The sequence below is a fragment of the Grampus griseus genome, assembly GCF_964374135.1.
Source record: "Grampus griseus genome assembly, chromosome: 16".
NCBI lineage: Eukaryota > Metazoa > Chordata > Mammalia > Artiodactyla > Delphinidae > Grampus > Grampus griseus.
Genome location: NC_139010.1, coordinates 80,309,757 through 80,335,359, shown reverse-complemented (window position 1 = coordinate 80,335,359; position 25,603 = coordinate 80,309,757). Strand labels below are relative to the sequence as shown.

The window sequence follows — 25,603 nt, the reverse complement described above, 5'->3', positions numbered from 1 at the left end:
CCCGGACTGATGGGGATTTGTTTTATAAAAGATGTTTCCCTCAGGATTATGTGACTGGAAAGCTGATTCAAAGCATGCCTTGGTCATTTTTGCTTTTGTCTGAAAGCGTGGTTATAACATGCAAGTTTTCAACATTAAGCAGTGTGTGTAGTTAACTCATACAGCAGCGATATCAGTTATGAGGACCGAGACCAGTTCAACCCTCATTTCCTCCGACTGCATTTTATTGCAGAAACTGAAGGCTTTGTTTTTTGTTTTTAATGTTTGCTTCTTGAGACCACCCTCCATGAATTGCTTTTTTTTCTCCTGAAAGTGCCTTTGGGATTCTCCCAGTAATTCATGGAAGAGTACAGATGTTTTTTGAAGAAACATGATTAAAATGTCACCCACTTCAGAGGCTGCCTTGATTTGGGAGGGAGTTCATATTGGGCTGTCTGCATCATCTTCAGCCCCTATCCCTTGATATACAATCTCTGTCTTCTCCTCAACTATCGCACTCCTACCAATCCTTTTTCTCCAGTGGCATGTTTCAGTCTATTTTTTTTTTTTTTCTTGACACTGTTTCTTCCTATTCTGTTTCTCTTGTTCCGTTCTGGTTTTCCTCCTAGCACCTTCTTCTCGCCTGGCTCTGTTCCCCATTTATCCGCCTGGCTGTTCCCTATTCTTCCTTTGCTTCTAACCAGATTTTTAAATGATCACCTGCAGAAATCAGCTCCCTGGAATGGACTACTCAGTGTTTCCCCAGAAGGGCTATGCAGTTCCTGCTCAAAATATATTCGCTTTATATATTGGCTTTTCCCACATCACAAAACTAGACCACAAAGGCAAAGGGAACACCCGTGAGACCCTGATTCCATCATCTTCTGTAGTGATCTTGAAATGTGCTACATCCAGCCCGAAATGAAAAAAGTTCATTGGCTCCTGTTCCAGAGAGAGCTTTGGTTTTGCTTGTTTACATATGTGTTTTGTTTAATAATGATCTCAACTTGTTCTGATCCTATAATCAGTGATTCAGCAGAAAGGTTAGATCCCTTTTTAAGGATTTCCCAGATGGAAATGGAGAGTGGCCGCTCACAATGAGAAAGTTTTACAGCGGTTTTTGGGGTTGGAGGTGAACTTCTAGGTGGGACAGGGTTGTGGGAGCCAGTGATGTCGGTAGGACCGGTGGGGGGCCCCCTAATTCAAGTGCTTGAGTCGAGAGACATTGACATTGTTCAGGAAGCCCCAGAGAGGCAGTCAGGGAAATTAAACCCATGTTTACTTTTGGCAGCAAAAAAGAGAGACCCTCAAGACGACCAAGTATGTAGAGCTCGTTATTGTGGCAGACAACCGAGAGGTAAGAACTTTCTGAAATTTCTTGGTTGGTTTAAAAAAAAAAAAAAAGGCAAAAGAAAATGTTTAGCAAGTTATTACTTGCTTTATTTAACCTCATTTTCCACGAGGCCTTAAAAGCATTGTAAACAACCCATTGAAAAAAGTGGTTTCCTGATATTATAAAGTACAACATATTAAAAACGTACCTGGTATTACAAATATTAGCAGGGACTGCAGAGTTACCATGTAGCTAAGCTCTCCAAACAGGGAGAATTATTTGTGGGAAATGGCAGATGGTTTTAGAATGTATTCTAAAACACTTTTGAGAAAAGTTTAGTTTAAACATGTCCGATATGTCCTAAACCAAAATGAATGAATGAATCAAGGCTGTAGACACAGCAGAAAAACCCTACCTTCCAAAGTAGGGCTTGATACTGTATTAGTTTTTTTTTCTTTTAATTAATTTTTAATTAGTTTTTTCTTTTAATTAATTTTTAATTAGTTTTTTTTTTTTTTAGATTATCTTCCCTGTGTCCTTTTCTCGCCTCTACTACCTATTATGAATTAGGTGACATTTTCTCCCAGACTGGCTCAACGCATATGAATGAAACAGATTTGACAATTTCACAGGCAACTGTTCCCACTCTGCAAGTTCAGATTAGCTGGGAGAAGTGGGACTTTATTAACTTTTTATCCATTCTCTGTATTGTTTGACTTGTTGCCATGCGCTTCTATTACTTTCACTCTTTAATTTTTTAAAAACAAATATAAAGGAGATTTCGGAGGAAGTTAAAGTCAAGTTGATGATATGAAGAATGGCTTTGGACGGCCTTCTGGTTGTGTCTGTTTTCTCGATGCCAAAACATGTCACTGCCTCCATCATTTATGAGGCTGGAAAATTCACAAAAGTTACTGTCTTCTGAGCACTTGGCTTGGGTGAATTTCAGGGAGTTTCAGAAAGTCCCTGGATGGGGAAATTGCCCGGCAGGATGGGAGCTCACCTCACCATAAACCAGGGAGGGCCCTGAGGCATTTGCAGAGCCTGAGACCTCACATTTCCAGGAGCTGGGAGGATGAGATTTGATTGATAGTCCAGCCATTGTTAATGCTGACATTTAAAATTATTAAGTTTCAGAGGCAAGGAAAAGACCTGGAAAAAGTCAAACAACGATTAATAGAGATCGCTAATCACGTTGACAAGGTAAGTTCCTTGGGGGTAATTAGATCACTCACAGCATGTAAATGTTTGGGAATGAGGTGGAGGGAATGAAACACATCCCATCTGACTTAGGGAGGTCGGGTTCTGCCTCCGGTCCTGGGCTGGTACCCAACTTCCCCTTCTTCTGAGAATTCTTGGGGCCTGGAGCAGCTGCAGGAGATGCCACCCCACGCTGTCTGGACCTCGGTGGCCTTGGCATCCATCTCCCGCCAGGCTCTCTTCTGGCCAGGAAGGCGTTTTGACCTCCCCAGTTAGATCCAGCATCCCAATAGGGTGCATCGGACCCTCTTGAGAGCTCCAAGCAGGCCTCTTTTCAGGTCTCCCTGGGCAGGTCCCACAGGCCCCCTGAGGGTGAGCTCTCACTGATAAGGGACCCACGGGCTCCACAGTCCCAGGACACAGAAATCGGCTTTCGGCTCAATCGGCCGTCAGAAAATTCCTCACCGAGAACTCGGGAGGGAGCTCACCTTTGCAAAGGTGATTTCAGAGCTGGAAGAGATCCTGAAAGTCTGCTCTGACCCAGGTGTATTTGCTCGCCCATGCTCCTTACGCGACCTGTTCGCAAGGAGGTGGAACCATCTACGTACGCCACCTGCCTTCAGCGACAGACCCTGCAGGGAGAGCGTCGGGCTGTTTGGTGCTGAGGGCTCTCAGCGCAGAGCATGTTGGCGTTGCCTGGAAGCTTTCAAAGGCCTTGCTGCTCGGGTGTCTGGGTGGGGCCTGGACATCAGGCTTTGTAGGCGCTCCCAGGTGGTTCTCACGTGCTATGTGGCTGGCAGCCCCCGTCTGAACGTAACCATAATTCTTAGCAATAGGCTGTCTCCTGCCTCTGAGGACAGTGGGAGAGGAAAGGGGGCCCGGCTCATTGCTGAACCTCTCATGGCCGGGATTCTCTGAAAGGCTCACACTTTACACATAGCAGTTTGTGGATGCTTCACGGTAGCTATGTTGCCAAACAATCCTATCATATAATATTTAAAGTGAGTTTTCAAAGCTTTCGGGAAAATGAAAACAAAAGCCTTCCGGAGATTCAGCTCCATTCTACGAGGACTTATGGGCAGTACCGCGCAGTGTGCATCAAGAATTCGGAATGTATCAGATGTGGTCCATCTGTTCAGGGGGGTCACAGCTTCGTAGAGAAGCAGACCCATAAGCCACTTAGCATGGACCAGCGTGTTGGGAACCAGGTCGATGCTGTCAATCAGGTGCTATGGGGATGCAGAAGAGAATCACTTACTTCTTCCTGGGCGTCAGGGAGGCTTTGCAGGGAGGCGATTTTGCAAGGTGAGTGAAGTTTCACCAGGAGCACAGGCAGGGAGGGCCTGGCTTGCTCCCCACAGGTCTGGACTCCATCTAACTAAGCGGTGTGTGTTTGTGTGTGTGTGTAGCGTAATTGTGTGTGTGTGCACAGCTAGGGCAGGAGCAGGTGAAGCTGCAGGGGATTCAGTGGCTGGGCCTTGAGTGCCCTGCGGAGCCATCTAGACCCCATTGGGATTTTATTCTGCCGTCAGTGGAGAGCAAGGTGAATGTTTTTAAGCAGGGGAGACACACAGGATCACACACAGCTGTGCCTGCAGTTAGTGTGGAGGATGGAGTTCCCAAAGACAAATACAGCTGGTGGGCGTCTATTGTACAGAAATTATGAAGATCTGACCCGGGGCTGGGCAAGTGGGGATGTGAGAAAGACGAGGATTCAGAGACATTTGAAGGAATGGTTCCTAATAAATGTATTGAGCAGTTGCTACGTGCCAGGCTCTAAGTGCTTTGCAGACACGCCCGGGTGGATACCGGTATTCCCATTTTTATAGCGGAGGTTTGCAGAGGCTAGTTAAGTAATCAGCACATGTTCAAACAGCATTGAAAGGCAGCACCAGGAATAAGCCCTGGTCTCCTCTGCAGGAGTTTTTGACCTTGACTGAGCAGAAGCAGAGGCTGAGATGAGCAGGGGTCCCAATGAGCCCAAGTTTGGGATGACAGGTGAAAGAGGCTTCGTACGCAAAGAAGCGAGAGCGGGAGTCTCCTGGGGTACCCTGAGCAGTCAGAGATCAGGGCCTGGTGCTCAGAGAGAGGCTATGGCTGGATGGAACCTTCTGAAAGCGGGAAAAAACACAGATGGATTATAGCACCCTGAGGTGGTTCCGTCCTCGTCCACCAGAACTTTTAGGCAGGTCAGACTCCCAGGCGGCCCATGCTTGCTGATATATGTTGAATAGCTACTTTTTGAAAATTAAACTTTATCCTGAAGTCAAATGGATGCAGGAGAATTTTTGTAAATGGCAAGTCCTTCTGGCAGGGAGGGTGAGAGATGGATCCCAGAGGTTATGACAGAGACAGTAGGAGTCAGACATGGTTCTCAGTCTGGGCTGGGCATTAGAATGCCCTGGAAAGTTTTGTTGGTTGGTTTGTGTGTGTGTGTGTGTGTCTATATGTTTGTTTTCAAAATGCTGATTCCAAGTCTCAGTCCAGGGACTCTGGTTTGATTGGCCTGGGTGGGGCCTTGGGCGAGTACATTCCAGACGCCTCCAGTGAGATGGGACAACATCCAGATGAAAGCAAAGAATTCAAGTACTTCTTAGGCCTTGGAAGTAAACAGAAGCCATGAACAATATTAAACTCGGGCTGGTAATCGCTGAAATCCTATTTTAAGGTGATGTGCTTGGTCTTCCATGTTTGTGTTTCTCTACGTATTATTCTGTATTATATCTTGCTTCAGTTTGCAAAACCAGAAATGAGCAACTGGGGGTTTGTCAATAATCTGCCCTGGTAATTAAAGAACAATGTATCTGAGAAAAGTCCTGACAGACTCCATGGAGCTCACCAGCCTGCCTGTTCCTGTGTTTCTGGCAAGGAGAAAGCTGAATTGCTGAGCGCACATATGTGTCTGTCCCCAGCAGACCCTGAAGACCCACTGGGGTACCCAGGCTCCTTGATGTCCTGTTCACCCAAGTCTACTAACTGATGGGCCCTGGGCTCTAGCAAGTATGCCAAAGTTCAGTTTTGCAACTACAAGTGGGAGCATCTTGGCTTAAAAAACAATGACTGTTCCAGTGGCAACTTCCTCATTTGCGGAAATCTTGGCTCTTCTTAGCTATTCTTAACTAGTAACTGCTTGGCCGGCTGCACTGGCTTGAAGGGAAGAGGGAGAAGCACGTCCCGGACTGAGAGTCCGAGAAGTGATTTAGGGACAGAGGTGACATTCAGAAATGTTCAGGCAATTCCCCTGTGTGTGAAACACGGAGAGTGTGTCCAGTGCTGTACTGGCAGACAAACCCTTTACGTGGGAAGTAAGACATTCCCCCAGGCCCCAATTATACCGCAGGGCGGGAGCAGCGGGGTGTGTGGCTGCCCAGTTAAGTGATAGCCTCTTTGGCTTCTCCCCTCCAATCTGTCCTGCTTCTTACTCGTGACGAAGTTAGCAACAGCTGCACATCCGTTCAGGCTGCACCTCTGTGACCTACTTCTGAAGGACTCATCTTCCGTGCGTTTAACTTCAGGTATTTTCCCTCTTGTGTGAGTCCTCGTCCCCCCCTTCTCAAACCAGTTGCCTGAGGGGTGCACATTCCCGTGTTGGACCCCAGCAGACCTCCCTGTAATCCTACCCATGTTTTCTCAGATCCGCTTCTTCTAGAAAGCCTTCTTTGAGCCCTCAAGCCCGGCATCCCCTGAACTTCCTGTTTGCGCCCTTCTTGGCAGTTCACTCGCTTGGCATTTACTGGAATAATGGCTAAGTATCCCCTGCCTTGAGCCTCATGCTGACCTCTGAGCATTTGGGAGCAAGGTATCCTAATCCTCGCTCTTTGTGCCAGTGCCAAGCCTAGCACACAGCCAGATTCTTGCGGCGGCTATGTTAATGGGTGACTCAGTTCAGCTGGTCTTGGACGGCGTCCACATGCGTCCTGGGATTCATAGGCTAGGCAGACGGCTGCCAAGCTCCAGTTGTCCTTCTCTCTGGGCCTGGGGTCGCAATGGATCGTCTTGGAAGGGAATCTCAGTACTCGCCCTTACCTGGCTGGGTTACTTAGTGGTTTAGAACCTGGGCACCAGCCTGCCTATGCTTAAACCCGGCTATGCCAGTCATGTCTCAAGCGGTCTACCTGGTCCCTCCTTGTCTCAACGTCCTTGACCGTAACGCATAAATAATAATAGTTCTTGACTCGCAGAGTGTTGCGAGGACCGAGAGACCTACGGGCTGGAAAGCGCATGGCACCGTGCCTAGGACGTTGGAAATGCTCATTAAGTGTTAGCTGTGGTCATTGTTATTAGGAGGAACCAAAGGGAAGCCACCAGCAGAGCCCTGGGAAGAGCATCCCAACAGGCAGCAATGGGACTGCTGTGATGACATGACGTGAGTTTAGCATATGCGACAGTTAATCTGTAGCACCAGTGTTGAGAGGAGCGACTGTATTTTATGCTTCTAGATATGAAATCTGTTCTGTGACTTGAGACGGCTAATAAATGGAAACTACAACCCATTACTATTACGAAAAGACCCTTGATCAGTAAGCCCCCAAGCCAGCTCTGAGAAATGATGACAGTTAGACCTTGACAGACCTTAGCGACCACTTCCGTATGACGCTCTCTAGAGGCAAACATGGCGTCCCCAGCACAGATGACGACCCTGCAGCCCACGCGGGGCCTCTGCCCCTGAGGATGTCCCTTGGCAGGCTGGTGTGGACGTCGGCACTGGATCGCCTGCGTTTCCCCCTTCTGATCGCTGTTGCCTGTAACACAGCCGAAAGGGTGAGCTCTCCAGGGAAGCATAGCAACCAGGCATGTGCGCTCAGAGTCCAGATGGGGCCAGGACCTTGATTTTGCCTGGAAAGCCTGGGCTGGGAGCTTGCAAGTGGATACCACAGGCGAAGCAATTCTTGATTAAAAACAAGCTGTAAGGCAGCATTTAGGTCGTATAATTGTCTCATTAACTTATTAATGTAATGCCCATAATTGTTATCTGCTTGAAACCAACTTGGACCGCTGTGATCAGTTTAGACTCTGTGATGTAGTTTGTGCTTCAGTCACATTCTTCTGCTAACCTAATGCTCACCAGATGACTGGGGAGAGATCAGCGAGGGAAAAGATGAACCTGCCTTTTGTGGGTCAGAACCCGGGGTCAGTGCTCAGCCTCATGGAGTTTATTGCCCCTGAGCTCAGCACATTGGAATGGGGCTTAACTATCAGATGCGGAGCTTCTGTGATTTTTGTTATTTGTTGGCTCAGAGGCTTCTAGCAGCTAAGAATAGGACCTGCTCCCATCTGGAGCTTGACTTTAGCTGCCACATCTTTCTCCTTGGCTGCCTGGAGTATCAGAAGATGAGGATGTTCTCATTGCGCACTGCCTTACACGTTGCAGGCTTTGAAAGATTGTACAGCCAGCCAGATGATTCCCACTTCCTTACCCCCTGGACCCTGAGCAAAGAGCCGTCTCCATGTCTGTGTGATACCATGGGGGTAGCAAGGTAGTCGGGGGCAATGGGGAATTCTTACCTCTACCCTGACCCCTCATCCTGCCCTAGTAAGCGCGTCTGGGACAAAACTATCCCATAGACATCGGAAGAGTTGCTCTACCTGCTTCCAACCCAAGATGATCTGTTTGTGGAGAAAGGGCTGTAGGTTGAAGTCAGGACACAGAAAGGTGGGGGGGGGGGGGGTGGGGAGCAGAAAAGCAAGAAGACTTGAAGTGAGTGGTATGCCTGAAAACAGAGGAATTTCCTTTACCAGACCTTTCCCATGGTGCTGTTGGTGAACTGGCTGTGGGAAGAATGGTCCTCAAAGTTCCTGGAGAAGGGTTCTGTGCATGCCTTTATCACCCTGAAAGATACTGATCTGTTCATTCAATTAAAACCTTCTGGGTCAATTATAGGTGACAGAATATGACAGGGTCAGCAAAATCTGATTTTTTGCTGAAAAATTAATACAGATTCATTTTCAGTAACTCACAGGTAGAACATTTCTCTTAAAATGAACAAATTACTGCACTTGGCAGAGTGTCTGAAAGACCCTAATTCACTTACTGTTTTTCTTGCAGTAGATGTGAACTGGCAGTCTTCAGCCGTAATGTGACGACGTTAGCAATAATAACACATCTATACGCCCACTTCAAATCGCCAGTGAATCGGTTGAAATGTGTGCTTCCCTACAAATTAGGGCAGACATCAGAAAGACTGGCGACTCTAACATCTAATTGGTCAACCACATTTGAGAACCCAGTTAGCACATCACCTTGCATCAGACACTGAAAATATTCCTCCAGTTCTAATGCCACGGGAACAAGGAGCACAGAGAGATTTTTCATGTCACGGCAATGGAGTTCAGAACTTGCCAGTCTGTTCTACTCGGCGTGGTAAGTTCTCATTAACGTGATCCCCCAGGGATGCCTGTCTTCTGTCTCCCTCAGTTTTACAGACCGCTGAACATTCGAATCGTGTTGGTGGGCGTAGAGGTGTGGAACGACATCGACAAATGCTCCATAAGTCAGGACCCATTCACGAGCCTCCACGAGTTTCTGGACTGGAGAAAGATGAAGCTTCTACCTCGCAAATCCCATGACAACGCACAGCTTATCAGGTAAGGCCTCTGTTGTCTCTCCTTTGCTTAAAATAAAAGAGTCATCTCAGCACACCTGCTCTCCCTCTTAGCCTCACCCGGCAGTCCACGAAGCTGCACATCATTCAGCAGAACACACTGACTGGACCAGGGGCAAAGGGGGCTTCTCAGCCCACACTGCGGGGGCGCAGTGGGGGGGAGGGGAGAGGCCATCTCGATTGAAATTGGGGGCTGTTGGAAAAGTCTTTCTCTGCATTCCCTGGGAAAACTATCCCTCTGGCTGATGTCTTATTTCCTTCGTCTAACACCTGGACATTTCCTCTATGCAACTGTTTCCAGGCTGAGTCTTTTTTTTCTCTCTTTTTTGGCGGCACCGCACAGCACGCGGGATCTTAGTTCAATCCCCGGCCAGGCATTGAACCCGCGCCCCCTGCAGTGGAAGCGTGGAGTCTTAACCACTGGACCGCCAGGGAAGTCCCAAGTCTTCTTTTTTTTTTAATACTATTAATCCATGAAGGTTTTTATTATGACTTCTCAAATTTAATTTACAGATTATATGTGTCATAAAGACAATCGAAATAACATTTTGACATTCACAAATACTTTTCTTTTTTTCATGTTTTTCTCTCATGTTTTTATTTATTTGTTTATCGACCTTTTCATTTCTTTTTTGTTCAATTTTTATTTTATATTGGAGTATAGTTGATTAACAATGTTGTGTTAGTGTCAGGTGTACAGCAGAGCGATGCAGTTATACATATACAGGTATCTATTCTTTTTTGAATTCTTTTCCCATTTAAGTTATTACAGAATATTGAGCAGAGTTCCCTGTGCTATACAGTAGGTCCTTGTCGGTTCTCTATTTTAAATATAGTGGTGTGTATATGTCAATCCCTAACTCCCAATTTATCCCTCCCTCTAGGCTTAGTCTTGATATAAAGTTGTCCTGAGTAGTATATTTTTTAAAAGCTCATGTTCTGTCATTATTAGTGAAAAATATTTATGCAAGATCTGAAGGCAGTACATTAGGGTGATCGTTGTCAGCTGCCTGGAAAAAGAAAATCTTTATGCCTCCTGTTTTGCTGTTACTCTTGGTTTTCTGGATCAGAGAATACCAGCAGTGTCGCAGATTAACCTTGTGTTCTGTTGTTCAATCAATGTGTATTGAGCACGAACGAGGAACAAAACATGTTTTAGGGGCTTTGAACATAATGGTGACCAACATTGTAAACCTCCCCACTTTTGGGGAGTCTCCAGTTTACTGGGAGGAGGCAATAACAAACAAAGACATTTCAGAGCGTGATGAGGGTCGTGAAGATAATAAAATGAGGGAAAGCACACCTGTGATATAGTATAATACATTGGTAACATGTTACAGACACCTTTATAGTTAAACAAAAAATGTCATAATCTAAGTTGGTATGGGGTAGGTTTTCCCTAAACTGAACAGCTTTTTATTAAGATTCTTAAACAGTTTATGCCATTATTATGTTCTCATGTCGCTCATATCACTGAATTGAAAGCCTTAGGGTCAGAGACACTTTTCTTTGACAAATTGGATCTAGTTTACTGAACATTTATGGGAAGCTGAAAGGCAGTCCTACCCTAACCTCACTTTCGCAGAGGCCTTCATCTGAACTGAGCCTGTGGGCATTCCCTGATGATTTACTTTGGCCATTTCATGGGGCTGTTTTTTTTTTCCCACCCTGGATATTTGTGGTTGCCTCATATTTTATGCATTGATTAAGCCTGAACTACTAAAAATAGAGTCAGAGTGTTTTGTTTTGATTTTTTTCCCCCAAATGGAGTCTGTCCAACTTGAACATCTGGAAGTAAATTAGCCTCTTATATAACCTTATTTATATATATATATATATATATAGGTATAATTGTATCTGTTAAAACGGTCTATATAGATGTAAATATAAAAGCTGCAATCACTACTACTGTACATATGCGTGTTATAGGATGGCTGGTTGGCTGGATGGATAGATGGGTGATTGGATACATACATACATAGGTGAGGTTATATTTTGTATGTACTTATCCCATTTCATCCAACTGAGCACTGCTAAATATATAACTTTTCAAATAATTTGTGTAATAGCTATATATGTACATGGCCAAGATAACATGGGTAAGTCACTTTTTCCCTTAAAGGAGATTCAGCAAATACAGTTTTTAATTTTTAATGCATGAGGTTGGAATTACTAGCATTGCATTAAACAGGCCTTGATGTCATTACTCATTGATTAAGATTCCATATAGGGGAAAAGCCACGCCTAAGCCATGAGCTCCCCTTCCGGAAGCTTCCTCCTGGGATGCCAAGGCTTTGTGGGTGCTAACTTCTACGCTGACTCCAGAGGGTCAATCATTTTTCTGCCAGTCTCACTTTTGCAAGCTATATCAGCAGGACATTTGGGAGGAGTTTGGGTTTCTGGCCTAATTGTAACGTTACCCAGGAGAGCAAAATTCAGCTGCAACAGAAAATCTAGTAAAGCATCTAATGCCTTTCACTTGTTAACAGTGATTCTCTGTGACTCTTTTCAGCCCTAACGTCAGCAGACATGGTTGCAAAGGAACAGCTCCCCGCCCAGTGCATTAGAAAATAGCAGGTTACAACTTATAAACATATAAGTTGTGACTAGCTGTTGTCCCGAGTCTTGAAAACAAAAATCTGAAAGGATTAGGAGACGATGGTGAACTGGAAGATAAATTTTAGAAGAACCAAAGATAAAAATCACCTGTAAACATACTCTCATGCCGCTCTTTTCGTCTTTGCCTATGCTTGTGCAGTTTTCCTGTTGGAATGTAGGAACGTCCAGCCAAATTTCAAATATTAGAAAATGTCCTTATACTGACTTAAGAAAGTCCTTTCTTTTCTTTCTAGTGGAGTGTATTTCCAGGGGACCACCATCGGCATGGCGCCCATCATGAGCATGTGCACGGCAGAACAGTCCGGGGGAATCGTCATGGTAAGCCAGGAGCATCGAGAATCCGACAGCCAAGTCCAGACCCAATTCTCTTGATGATTTCCCGGGAAATCTCTACTTTCACCAGACTTTGTAGAATTAGGTCCTTTTCTTTAATGCTTCTTAGATATAATTCTACCCTTTTTCTAGCTCTGCTTATGATCTGCCATACCCGACAGCACTCTAGGGACTGTTTATAAAACACGTCAAGCCGCACACAGGAAGGCTGAGTGTGTGAAAACAGCCCAGGGAAAGCCAGTCTACACCTTTTGCGGAGAGCAAGTTTCAAGTGGGATTTTGATCCACCCGCCTCCATCCAGGAATTCCTCCCGGCACTGGGATGAGCCAGGTCACTGGGGTTCCCCCCATCGCTCAGCTTCTGGGATGGGCTGTGATCTCACCAAATATTGCCGTTAGAATGGCTTTCTGATTGTTCTCCCTCCAGGCACGATAGCCAAAAGTCTGAGGTTTTTAACTATTTACCACTGCAAATGCTTGACATACCTCCTAGCCAGTGTCCAATCTGTCTTTACACTAACCTTATTCTTGGAAGGCAGAGACCTAGATTTATTGCCTTACAAGGATCATTTTGTCATATTACATATGTCTGTAAAAGGAAATAGAATGGGGAGACTACTGGGGACTTGTTTCTTGTGAATTTAAGAGGGAGGTAACTTTGACAGGTTCCCCTTCATCAGGTAACTAAAGGAAAGGTTTTCACCCCATGCTGTCACTGACTCTGATGGGAAAACAGAATGTCCCCTCTGCACCAGCCCTCAGATAGGGAGTGTCCTCGGAGACGATTCCACCATCTCTGTAAACAGAAGCTTGCCCTTCCAAGAAACCATGAATTCCTCCACGTTTTTCAAACAGAACATTTGTGAATATTCCATTGTATTAAAGGGCTGAAGGAGTAACGTTCTGCTGACTTTTATTTGCTCTCCACGTACTGCCCAGCCTAATCTTCTCAGTGAATATCCACAATGAATATTTTCCTCTTCTCTGGGTGGCGCTGGTAATTAACATAAACATTCACTGAATGTGTAGGCTGAGGAGGCTGTTTGGAGGGATGGCACTCACCCAGTGGACTTCTGGCTTCGACGGGCTACCCTCTGGTTTCCTTTGAACCTGGAAGCCTTCCAGTGATCTCCACCATGGAAGTCACTGGAAAGTTTGGGTTTTGTTGATGCCAGGTTCATTTCGAGTCAGATCCCAACGGTCTTTTTACAGAGCAGCCCGTAAAGTTTTAAGAGGGAATCATTTTCTGTTTCATGGTCCCATGGTCCATCGCTACTGACTTTGCCACTTAAAATTGGCGTAAATATTTTTTAGAGCTGAAACTGAATTCCTTATAAGTATGGCGGGTTCTGCAGCTGTGGAGTGTTCAGAGGTTCTTATAACCGATCTGATGGTATTAAGCAACTTTTTAAAGTTCACGTCCTTTATTCTGTTTCCATGCAAGCATTTGGTCAAGATTCCTTCTTTAAAAGGAGACAGGGAAGCCTATTTAAAGAAAAAAAAGATAAAAGTGAATGTGGGGAAATAGAAGCAGATGTATGTACTGCAATAGGAATCAAGTCAACCAGAGTTAATCAATAAGAAATGTTTGATGGGCCGGCCAGCAGTAAAGACCATCCTTAGGCTCACTGTTTGTTTACTCCACATAGAAGAGAAGCATCATGTAGGCTGAAAGTCCACAGCTCCTTCAGTTTCTATAACATTCATGAGATCAACAAAATCAGTATCTTGACCAGATCTAAAGCGTCTAGACTTTCTCCTATTGTGTCTCTAAAGTTGAATTCGTGGGTGTTACGTACGACCGTGCCTCTTTCAAGGACTCACAAATCTAAGAGGAAGGAGATCATGTCGCAAGGAAGCAGGAATCCTAATCACACTGAAAATCTGAGTTCTGTACTGTTTCTCTAGTTTTCCAAGATAGAACAGATCACTAATTTTAGTCACTTCAAGCCGTGCCTTTGTATCTAACTGGACTAAAACAGTCTTGGTTTGGAGATAACGCCAGAAATAAAGAAATAGGTTTTTGTCTTATTAGAAATATGAACTGTTTATCAGGGTCTCTTAAGAGACATACTGTGTATAATCACCTATGCGTGAAAGAGTACGAAACAATTAGGCAATTCAAGACAAAACCAAGATATTCAGTGATACAAAAGAATCTGATGGAGAGTCATTTTTTAAGGATGAATTCCTTGAATTTTTGTGCCAAAGCATGCTAAATGCAGCCCTCAGCATTCTTAGATTGAAGAAAATCGATTTCCTGAAACACGTTTGCGAAGCTTCCTACAACAGGAAACTAAAATCTAAACAAAGTCCTTTGTTAGGAATTTCATCTATTCTAAGAATAACTTGGTTCCTTGACATGACACTCTTTTCTTAGACTGAGGGCCAGTGAGAAAGGTAGCTACAGCTGTAACCGCCAACAAGCCTATAAAACCTTATATGAACACACCTATATCAAGAGGCCCCACAAAGATTGTCTGTACAGGAATAATGCGTTCTCTAAAGCACAGTGTCACTGTTTCCTGGAAACCTCTTGGGTAGCCTCTTATCTCCTTCCTGGGTAGCACAAAGCAGGATTCAATGTTACCTTCATTACTCTGTGGTGTGCAGGCTCTTGCAGAAACGCCAATCATGGGCACCATTTCTGCAAATCAACTAATTTTAGTTTGTTCAAGTTGAGTAATGATATTTTAAATTTTAATTTCTAATATCTCTTTAGCCAAGCCATGCAGGCACTCCACTAAGTTAAGGGTAGCCAAGCAGTGCTTGCTGGGTGGAGAACCCGCCTTCCAAAACCAAGCAAAAGGTTGAGTGGACTCCCAAGAGCAAACGTCAGAGAGTCAGGATGCCTCCATCCATTTCCAAAGTCTACCTGACAAAACAAAGGGCCAGCAAGAGTAAGGCACAACTGGATAACAATCTTAATCCAATGAGTCTTCAAACAGATGACGCGATGTCGTTAGCTTTTATGGTGCATTCTTATGAATTTTCCAAGGACCCTTCTCTACCAAGTAGACAGCAAGAGGCATACTCAGTAACACTTGCTCAGATCTTATTTATACTGTTCAAAGGATGCTTCCCCTAACGACTTTATCCCAGCATCGTCTCAATCAAGGAGAAAACGGTACTTTCATTACCCGTGAAGGAACGAGCTGCTTCTTCCTATGATACAGGACAACTTTTTGCTTCATTCAGTAGAATGGTGTCTTGTGAGAGATTGTAGGAAGCGAGAGGGAAATGATTGCCCTGATTATTTCATGTAAAGACACAAGGAATCCTACGTGTATTCATGAGGAATGCATTCTTCAGCAGAGGGGCCCCCAAACTAGTTGAATAAAATAGATCAAATCTTCTTTTAAGTTTGAACTATATAATGGGGCTCTATCTCTGTCCTTGTAGGAGATTGGACTCCATTAAATGTTTATAAAAGATAAATATCTGGGGGCCAGGGCTGAGGGGAGGGGGGAGGCTGGGAAAGAGGCCAAAAAGATGTGAACTATACATTGTGCTCTTGTATTTTCTTTGAGGACCATTCAGACAGTCCCCTTGGCGCGGCTGTGACCCTGGCCCATGAGCTGGGACACAATTTCGGGATGAACCATGACACCCTGGAGAGGGGCTGTAGCTGCAGAACGGCTGCTGACAAAGGAGGCTGCATCATGAACCCCTCAACCGGGCAAGTACTGATGCTTCCAGCTGCTCTGAGAGTCGGGATGCAGCTTGACATATGTATTGGGAAACAGCTGGGCAAAGAGCTCCCTGGTTTTCTGGCCAGAGCGCCCATGGAAGCTTCCCGAAAGAAATTCTGTGGACCGTGCTTCCCTGAGAGAAGCACCCAGATTGCAGAGCACAGGGCGTGAGGCCTGAGCGCTTCCCTGAGAAGTGGTGGGCACGGATCCCGTCTTTGTTCAGAGATCGCGAATTACCCTACAATCCCAGCACCTGGTTTTGATTCGCACCTACAGCTCCGTCTGGGCGTGGTAAAGCCACGGGGCAAAGTGGGCGCGGTTAGATGGGTCCCGTGCTGGGACGTGCGTCTTCCCTCTGGGTTGGCCCTGGGGCGGAGCTGAAATGTGTCAGTAGCTTGGGGATTTGTAGGGTCCCCGCCTCTAATACCACATCCCCTTCTCAGATCTTAAAGGTTTAAATGATGGGACTTTTCCTTTTCAGTAAATGATGTCATTCTTCCTCATTTCATGCCTTTCTGAAACGCTAGACTTGATTCACCCAGAAAAAAAGGAAGACAGTTTCATTACTGCAGCATTCAGAGGAGGTAGAAATAGATGCAACTTGGAGTGATTACAGATTACGATGTGTCCCTACACCTCTACGGGCCCCTCCCAAACTAGAATGGTGTGCTAACGTAGGAAGATTTTCACTAGTGAAGGAAAGCACGCACTTGTTATGATGCCGGCTTCCTTTTTGTACCTTGAGACCTTCCCAGTGCTTTTATCTTTACGGCACTTCCTAGGCCAAGTCTGCTCTCTGAGTTTGCTGAAAGGTAGCACTGGGAACAAGAAGCAAGTGCGGACCGGCAGCCCGAAGGCTGGCCTCTGCGAGATCGTGGTGTACGCGGGGGGCGGGGCACCTGCTTAAAAGTGCCGGAAGAGGGATGGATTGTTACAGAACGTGGTTATGCTTTTACAACCAATAGCCTCGTGGGCCTCCTCTTGAATGGCCTGTAGGGCAGAACTTCATGCCTCACATCGTGTCGTTTCACGGGAGCTGGTCGATAAGGCGTCTTTCCCCAGCAAGGCACTGCTTCTCCGGTCCGTCACCACCGTCAGCACAAAGCCTTCAGGTGTGCATTGTTTTTGCTCGAGGTTCTGTCTTAAGCACAATTCCAGGGACTCACCAAGACCTAGTAGAGGAACTTGCTCTCTGAGTCTGTGATGACAGAAGCCTAGAACCTGAGCAGGAAGTGAAAGTATCTTAGGCCAACACCAACAGGAAGTGAAATGTTGCAAAACTCAATGAGGGGAGCTTCCCCAAAGGGAGGCAGGTTGCTGCCAGAAGTAGTGCCCCTTGTCATTTAAACTCCCCGGGCAGGGGCAGAATAGCTGCTTGTTGGGTATTTGGGGCAAAGAATCCCTTCTTAGGGGGTGAGGTTGGGCCAGGGCCTGTGGGTGTCTTCTGTTTCCAACATTCCACCAGCCCAGATAGGGTCCAGAATCTCTGGGGAGGAGATTGGCAGGAAGGTGACGTGAAACTGAGTGGTCTTCATGCTTTCTCATTCCTGATGAGCTCCAAGTGGCCACGGAAAATTCAGCCTGTGCTTAATCTCCCTGATTATTAAGTAGGCACAAACACACCAGCCTATGTGCCTCCAAAAGTGGTTCTCAAAGACTAAGATTGGATTGTTAATATTGTTAATGTTCCAGAACTCGTGATAAAAGAGACGAATGGAAGAGAGGAAAATCTAGATTGGGGATGTTACACTGGGATTGAAGAGGCCTGGTAGCCTCAATTCTGACACTAGTTGTTTTTGGTAAAACAAGCAAATTAGTAGCCCCTCTGGCTCTTATGTTTTTATCAGTAAAATGAGTGATCAGTCTTTATTTTTCCTTCCTTCCTTCCTTCTGTCCTTCCTTCCTTCTGTCCTTCCTTCCTTCCATCCATCCATCCATCCACACATCCATCCATTTGTCCATCTTTTCATCATTCCATCCATCCATCCATTCATTCATCCACCTATTCTTTCACTTGTTTGTTCGCACATTCAACAAATCCTTTGACTCCTGTGTTTTTTGTTGTGGAGAATGCACAGATGAGGAAGACCCTACAGCCCTAAGAGTCCTACAGCTCTGGAGGCACAATAGCAAGGCATTGCTTTCTGGTACTCTCTGTAATTCTGTGTAAATCCCTTCAAATTGGAAAGTCTTCATGGCAGCGTTTAAGGATTGCAAGCCAAATTACCCTGGAGATATTTGAAAATCATAGGTAGAAATGGTATTGTTAAGGGCTCAGCAAATCATTTAAAAAGCTTCTTTTTTCTGACCAGGGGTTTGCTAATAGCCTTTCCTTGATTTATACCTTATTAGCGATTTCTGAGTTTCCTCTTTTGCTGAGCTCATGCTTTCGCGTAAATCTTTTCTATTTGGTTCTCATTTATGATCCCACATTCCTGTCCAGAGAGTGGTGTTTTTAATTTTCTCAGATGGAAAGAAACTTCCTAAGCAAGTGGGTGAATTAATCACAAAAGCCCACAGTAAGGAGGAGGTCAAGCTGTTCTGGCCATCTCAGTCATCCATCACCCATTTTAGAATTTCCAGGCTGCTTTTAATCTCCAGTATTATCTCGACGTGGTCATTCTCTTACCTCATAGAGTCCCCACGAGAGTGGGAGAGTGGATTAAATGAGATCATGTGTCTTTGTAAATTGTAAATCACTCCACAAATATATGGAGGTATTATTATTTAGCTTACAGGGACCTTGGAACCATTGAAGAGTTAAAGGCTTTTTTGTTTTTTCAGAATTCCTGCTTATAGTTGCTGGAAAGCACTTCCAGTGCCATGTAAGTGCCCATGGTGTCTGTGTGAGGGGCTCATTTTCAACTGGCCCACACCCTAACCTTCCTCCCAACTTCCTCCCCACTGCTGATTCAGACATGAGTGGCAAATGTTAAAATGTGATTTAAGTCTCAGCCCCAAAGGTGACTTGCAAAGAGATGAATCAAGGACTGCTTTCACGATATGAAAGTCTCCCAGAATCGAAAAGAACCATGTACTGCAGATGGTTTAAAGGAAAGAAATGCATCCCTTAATACCCCTTGTTTATTCTTTATCAAAACATTCCAGAATCCTAACCCTGACCTTTCACCAACTGCTATCGTTGACGAATTGGACCCAAAGGCCTAAAATTACGAGGATGGAGGAGAATTCTTTTAAACATGGGTGTCATGACTTCAGTCGCGTGTTACAGGAATAGTTGGTGGGGGTGTCCTTGCAGTTTGTATCATTAATCACTGCGAGTCTGTGAGTGTGTGTGAGTGTGTGTGAGTGTGTGTGAGTGTGTGTGAGTGTGTGTGAGTGTGTTGTGTGTCTTTGGATTGTTAACATTAAGGCCTGGCTTGGAAATGACTCCTTGGCAAAAGCAGTATCTGGGGATTCGTGTGGGAGATTGAACTCAGTTGAGTCCACCCATTGATGAGCATCTTGGAACCTTTGGTCTTCAAGGGGTTGAGGACTAAGTATGCCACATTTATGGGAGTAAGAAAAACGTGAATAATTGGAGCACTTTGGGAAAAGAAAATTTACTATAATAGTAAATGTCACTTCCTAGAGTAGAAAAGAAAGGCAGTATTGACATTCAAAAACTACTCTCAGAGCTCTCTTTTATTTTTTCGCGGAAAATTTTCTGTTACTGTGAGAGTTGGAGTCAAAGAGCCATCTCCTGAGGGGATGCAGCTGGATCGGAAACCCACGGTAACTCAGCTCCTGCAGCGTGCCACCTGCTTTGATAGATGTTGGGGTTATTTCAGCCACGAACAGGACAGACCCTTTTCTTGCCCTCATGGAACTTGCGTTCTTGTGGGGAAGACAGTCTGGAAAAACAGTAAATCAAAAACTGCAGGTTGGAAGAAGTGCTATGAAGGAAGAAGAGGAAGAGGATAGAAAGGAGACACGTGGGCTGGGGGACCCGACATTAATTAGTGGTTTGGGGGAGACCTCTCCATGGAGATGACGTTTAAGCCAAGACCAACAGGAAGAGAGGGATGGAGAGCCTGCAGAGATGGAAGGACATGGGCTTGGGCAGGTGGGACACCATGAGGAGGGAAAGCATCGCTGACGGGAAGCCAGTGGCTGGTGGGGCTGGATCGGAATGGGGTGGGGCTGGAGGGAAGTGGTGCTGATGCCACTGGAGAGAAAGGAGGGGCCAGAGCACGCAAAGCCCACCCCGCGGTAGGAACATGGATTCATCTCTAGGGCAGGGAACCATCATTGGAGGGGTTTAGGCGGGACAGTAACATGATCTGAGTTTTCTTTTAAGAATTCTTCACTTTTAAGAAGATGGCGTAGCATCTGAGCTATTGTAGTTTGCCAAATTAAGGGGTTTACTGTCTGTAAAAAATAGGGGGGAGCTTCTTGTCAAAACAGAAATGGTATATAAACTCTCGTTTTATTTCAGTGTCATTACTAGGCACTTGGAATCCCTTAAGCAGGAGCCTGCGCTAGCACACCGGGGGGCAGATCGCACCGCAGCTTCACACGCTCACCTCAGCGGTCTTGTAGACCTGACGTCAAAGGTTCTCTTCTGTTTAGGATTTCACTTTGCTTTTCCTCTAGTAAGATTCTTTAAGGGCTCTACTTCAACAGCCACAAAAGAGCACTTCCACACTCTATATATCTGAAGAGATATATACAGATCTAGATATCTGGTATATCTGAAGCCATAGTTTTCATGCTGATACTAAGATGCAGAGCTTGGGGCTGTTTGGGTTTTGTTTAATCCAGACTGGCAGACGGCTCTCAAGCAAAGAATGTGCTGCCTGGCTGCCAAGGGACAGTGGAGGGCAGTGCGCAGAACGCCCTGGAGACTGCGGGCCGAGAAAATAAGCGAACGCGGGTTACCGCCTGCTCGCTCACCAGGGGTGTGGATAATTCACATTCAGCTGAGGTTGGGCATTCTACGTCTACCAGTAGATCAAATCACCACGTTCAAGGTGAAAGCACTGCCATTCCACTTCCTCAGAAGTGTGGATAATTGGCTCATTCGATTCCGTATAATTCAATTCAGGAAACATTCATTGCATACCTCCCTGCTGCACAGCTGTCTGGACGTGGATCACAGCTGGATGGCCTCCACCCAAGTTCAACCTTCTCTCAGGAAAGCTGAGAGGACACAGGCCCTGCCTCCAACTCAGGAAACAGGGCTGGGTGACCAATTATAGCAAAACCACTCATTTTCTCAGCTTGTATTTTCTGGGTACCTGTGTGCCAGACTCCAAGGTGCAGAGCGGGGCCACAGACACGAAAGGCAGGAACCTCGATTTCTAGGCCCTTATATTGTGCTAGGGATCCCAGGCAAGTAAACTGCTGATTACAGACTGGAAGCTCAGGGCTGATAGGGGACATTTTGGGGTGCCATGGGGCTCACCACAGGGGCACCTAATCTCATCTATTTACACAATCCTGGGTATCATAACATCATCTATAAGTACTTCAGTTGTGCCTCTAAAAGATAAGGAGAAAATTTTAAACATCACCATAATAGCATCTCACATCTTTAAAAAAATGACCAATAATTCATTGTGAACAAGGAGCAAAGGTTGGAAGGGGTGGTGGGCAGGGAACGTTCTGGAGTAAAGTCCAGTCTGAACCCATCCCGGAAGAATTGCATAGGGTTAGGCAGACCCTCCTCGAGAATTCCTAGCTCATGTTACAGGAAATTTGGATTTATTTTTGAGGAGGCCTCTATCTGAAAATGTGATTCGGGAAACTAAAATCAACTGCACTTTTCAGTGAAAAGTTCCCAAGTTTCAGATGTGGTAGGAATTGACAGAAATTCGATGTATCTGGAAAGGCTATCCCCTCTCAAGAAACACTTGCTTTCTTGAAAATCAGTGCAGAATACACATAATTAAAACTCACACCCCCATCTGAAGTTTGAGGATCTATCTGAGGTCATGAAATACACTTACTATAAAGGGATTTTACGAGCATAGGATTGGAGAAAATTGTTTCCCCATATCAGTTCTTCATTTGAAGGTGATTATTTTTTTTTCTCAAAGAAAAGTTTAAGAAAGTCTTCATTTCCTTCTTCAAGGTGCAGTAGGGAAAACAATGGAAATCTTTATCCAAGGAGTAAAAAATAAATAAACAACAACAAAATGAGGCACTCTAGTAACATTAAAACGCTACAGGGCAGAATCAATGTAACTATCCAGCTAGAGTAACTGAGTTGACCACTTACCGACATGACGATAAGGGGGAAATGAACTGGCAGGAGATATTCCTGACAGCAGTTCAAGAGGACCCCTTGATACAGACCATGTTCTTATTTCCTCTCTGTAGGATTAGATATTGCTCACTGGAAAATGAAGGAGTTTGTCTGCAATTAATGCAGAGTCGGGATAGTAAAAGTCACTGCCCAAGGGCATGGTAGAATGTCCTCTCCTCTTAAGCTGGATGCAAAACAGAGGTCAAGCTACGGAGACTGGTCCACATAGCACTGCTCCCTGAATATCCAGTTTGGGGGAAGTGAACGGAGGCAGACTTGACTTTGACCCTAGAGATTACTGGGGATGTATCTTTCACCAGTCAGTGGTGTGAGCTGGGTGCGGTTATACCCATTTTAAGGCTGAGGAGCAGAAAGTTAAATGAATTGCCTACGTTTTCAAAACTACCCAAGTTGGGCTTCCCTGGTGGCGCAGTGGTTGAGAGTCCTCCTGCTGATGCAGGGGACGCAGGTTCGTGCCCCGGTCCGGGAAGATCCCTATATGCCGCAGAGCGGCTGGGCCCGTGAGCCATGGCCACTGAGCCTGTGCATCCGGAGCCTGTGCTCCGCAACGGGAGAGGCCACAACAGTGAGAGGCCCGCGTACTGCAAAAAAAAACTACCCAAGTGGAAGCCCCAAGACGTTAGGCTGAGTCACCAGGAGCCAAACCTCTGACTTTCCACCTTCCTATTACTTATCTCAAATAAAAATGTGCAGCAGCTGTAAACCTCAGGAAGAGGAGAAGGGCATCTATCCTGGGGTATTAGAGAAAGATGTGCTGGCTTCCCACCGCAGGCTTCGAGGGAGCTCCGTGGTCCAGACTGAGGCTGAGATTGGGGCAGCCGTGCCATCCTGCCTCCCAGGGGTCCTCACCATGTGGAGGTCACCTCGGCTGTATGTGCCGTGTTCAGGCTCCAGGCGGGAACTGAAGCCTTCTCAGTACAGAGCTTTGTCCCTGTGTGACTTCTGGGAAGCAGGAAGGCTGGCCCATTTTTAAGCCATTTAGTTCTGCAAATCTCCTTCAACTTAGGTTACAACAGCAGAGAATTATTTCCTGTCATTGCTCGTTAATCCAGCATTTTATTTGTGGTAGAACATGTGTGAAAACATTGCCGCTGAAATTCTGCCAATCCCTCCCCACTTACACACACACACACACACACACACACACACACACACACACACACACACACACACACACACACACACACACACACACACACACACATATATGGCTTCCTCCTTTCCCCAGGACTTTTGGCACAGAGGCCACAGAGTGAGGTCAAGGGTAAATTCTGGGCCTGTCTGTGACCAACAGTATTCAGAAGGACCCGCTTTAAGCTCTACTAGGTCAGGAATTTTGTCTGTTTTGTTCACTGCTGAAGCCCCAGCACCTGGAACATATAGTAGATTTCAGTAAATTCTTCTTGACTGAAAGGATGAGTGGATGGATAGATGGGTGGATGGATGGATGGGAGGGTGAGTGGGTGGATAGATGGATGGATGGGTGGATGGATGGGTGGGAGGGTGAGTGGGTGGATGGATGGATGAGTGGATGGGTGGACGATTGAGTGAGCTGATAGCAGATGGATAAATGGTCGTGGGCGGCTGGGTGGATGGACAGATGGATGGTGATTCCAGCACAATCAGATGTGTGCAGAGTGAAGCCACATTTCACCTTTCGTGTAATGGCTACACTTCTAAGGAGAAGATTCGGAGACCATTGTCTTTTATACTATAGCATTTGCTGTAGCATGGCCATTTTCATTTATTTTATATTCCACATCATCTACAATGGAGTTACGGTAACTCACAAGAACAGAAACAATACAATAAAGAGAAAAACGAAAGCAAAATAAAAAAGAATAAGGACTGAGAAACCCCAGGTAAATAGGAGGCTGAGTCCATTGTTTTTTGTTTTTTTTTTAACTCCATGGAGACCAAGGAGCAATTTACTTTCAAAAGGTGGACTTCTTCTATAAGTGACTTCTCCTGCAAGCCTGGGCTTAATTTAGCTGAAGTAGGAGATGGGAAGTTAAAAATATAAAAACTAAAAGTAGTTGTAAGAATAAGACCCTGTAGACCTCACAGATTACTCTCCAGTTTACAAAGAACTTTCACATCTCCTTTCTCATTTAACTGTCACAGTTCTAAGAGGAAAGGGCAGATACAATCACCTCCATCATACAGATGAGAAAACTGAGGTTTAGAAAGGCCAGAGGCCCCACGGTTGGTCAGGGCCAGACTCAAGATGATCAGCCCACAGCCTCTGGCTCCTGCCTCTGGCCTATCCCCTGGCCCCTGTGAGGAAAGGAACCTTCGGTTCCCAATCCCCTGGGGCAGCGGGAGGGGAACGGGGACATGGGTGCCAGTCTTCACAGCTCTTGAGTTTCAGGCTGACCTGATGGCCAGCCCAGCATCAGGAGTTCAGTGAGGTAAGAACAGGGCCAAAAAAGACTTCAGCCCTCGTTGGGTGGCTTGGAAGTATCTACCATGACCACTTTTCCTATCATGTTTGATTAAAAGTGTTGCAGACTTGCAGAGTCAGCAGATGCAACGGGCATGACCTATACAGGTCTGTCTCCTGGGGCAGGAGGAGAGGGCGGAGCTATCTTGCTGTGTAAACTGCCCTCTGTTAACCCCTGAATCTGTTTATGTCTGCCAGAACCTCATCCCCGACCAGCCCCACGCAGAGACAGCGGCCTCTTCCTGTGATGAAGCTGAGAAGCCAGTCTGACACTGCCTCTGATGGGCTGGGCTCCTTTAGTGGGGTGCAGGTGCCCTGCCCTGAGTCCCCTGCCTTTAGGGACTGGGCTCGGGAGGAAACAGCCGTCAGAGCACAGAAGAGAAAGATCTTTCTTTTTTTTTTTCTTTTTTTGCTGTATGCGGGCCTCTCACTGTTGCGGCCCCTCCCGCTGCGGAGCACAGGCTCCGGACGCGCAGGCCCAGCAGCCATGGCTCACGGGCCCAGCCGCTCCGCGGCATGTGGGATTCTCGCGGACCGGGGCACGAACCCGCGTCCCCTGCTTCGGTAGGCGGACTCTCAACCACTGCGCCACGAGGGAAGCCCCGAAAGGTCTTTCTGATAACGCCTAGAGGCCGCCTGTGCACCTCTCAACCGACCAGGGCCTCGTTCGTCTCCTTCTTTATTAAAAATTCTGAGAAATTACATTTACACTTTAATTGGTTTCCGGGGAGGAGGAGCTGAGGTCAAAGTTCACGTGTTAAAGACATGAATTATAACGTGCCACAGATGGCTCCATTCTGGGCCCCAGGTGTTTGCTATTAACAATGGAACTGTCCTCTAAGGACGTTTTTGATCATTCGCTCCTGGCCCGGTGGTTTGCCTCGCCGTCTGCGGCCCATCTGGCAGCCCACGGGGTCAAGCGTTTGGTCCTAATGCAGTCACTTTCCATTCCTGTGGGCTCCGCCGGGGTTCCGTTCTGTCGAGTGAACCCGCGTGTTCAGGGTCACGCCGGGCACCCTTGGCCGGGCGGAGTGGGACTCGGTCCACATCCACCTCCCAGCATGACCTGGAAAGTCCTCCGGCAGAGTCCCGTGCTGTCCCGGTGGGCGACGTTTCCCTCTGCCCGCAGCT

The 25,603-nt window shown here is 46.1% G+C and overlaps 1 protein-coding gene across 1 annotated transcript in view; it reads left to right on the top strand.

The window, feature by feature from the left end:
* ADAM12 (ADAM metallopeptidase domain 12) overlaps nucleotides 1-25,603 on the top strand; it is a gene marked incomplete at both ends in the record, with an annotated part of 387,447 nt that overhangs the window by 287,232 nt on the left and 74,612 nt on the right. The window contains 5 exons of the mRNA XM_082673912.1: nucleotides 1,271-1,336; nucleotides 2,444-2,515; nucleotides 8,928-9,097; nucleotides 11,967-12,051; nucleotides 15,597-15,745. Coding sequence (XP_082530038.1) covers nucleotides 1,271-1,336; nucleotides 2,444-2,515; nucleotides 8,928-9,097; nucleotides 11,967-12,051; nucleotides 15,597-15,745 — 542 coding nt within the window. The remainder of the gene's footprint in view (nucleotides 1-1,270; nucleotides 1,337-2,443; nucleotides 2,516-8,927; nucleotides 9,098-11,966; nucleotides 12,052-15,596; nucleotides 15,746-25,603) is intronic.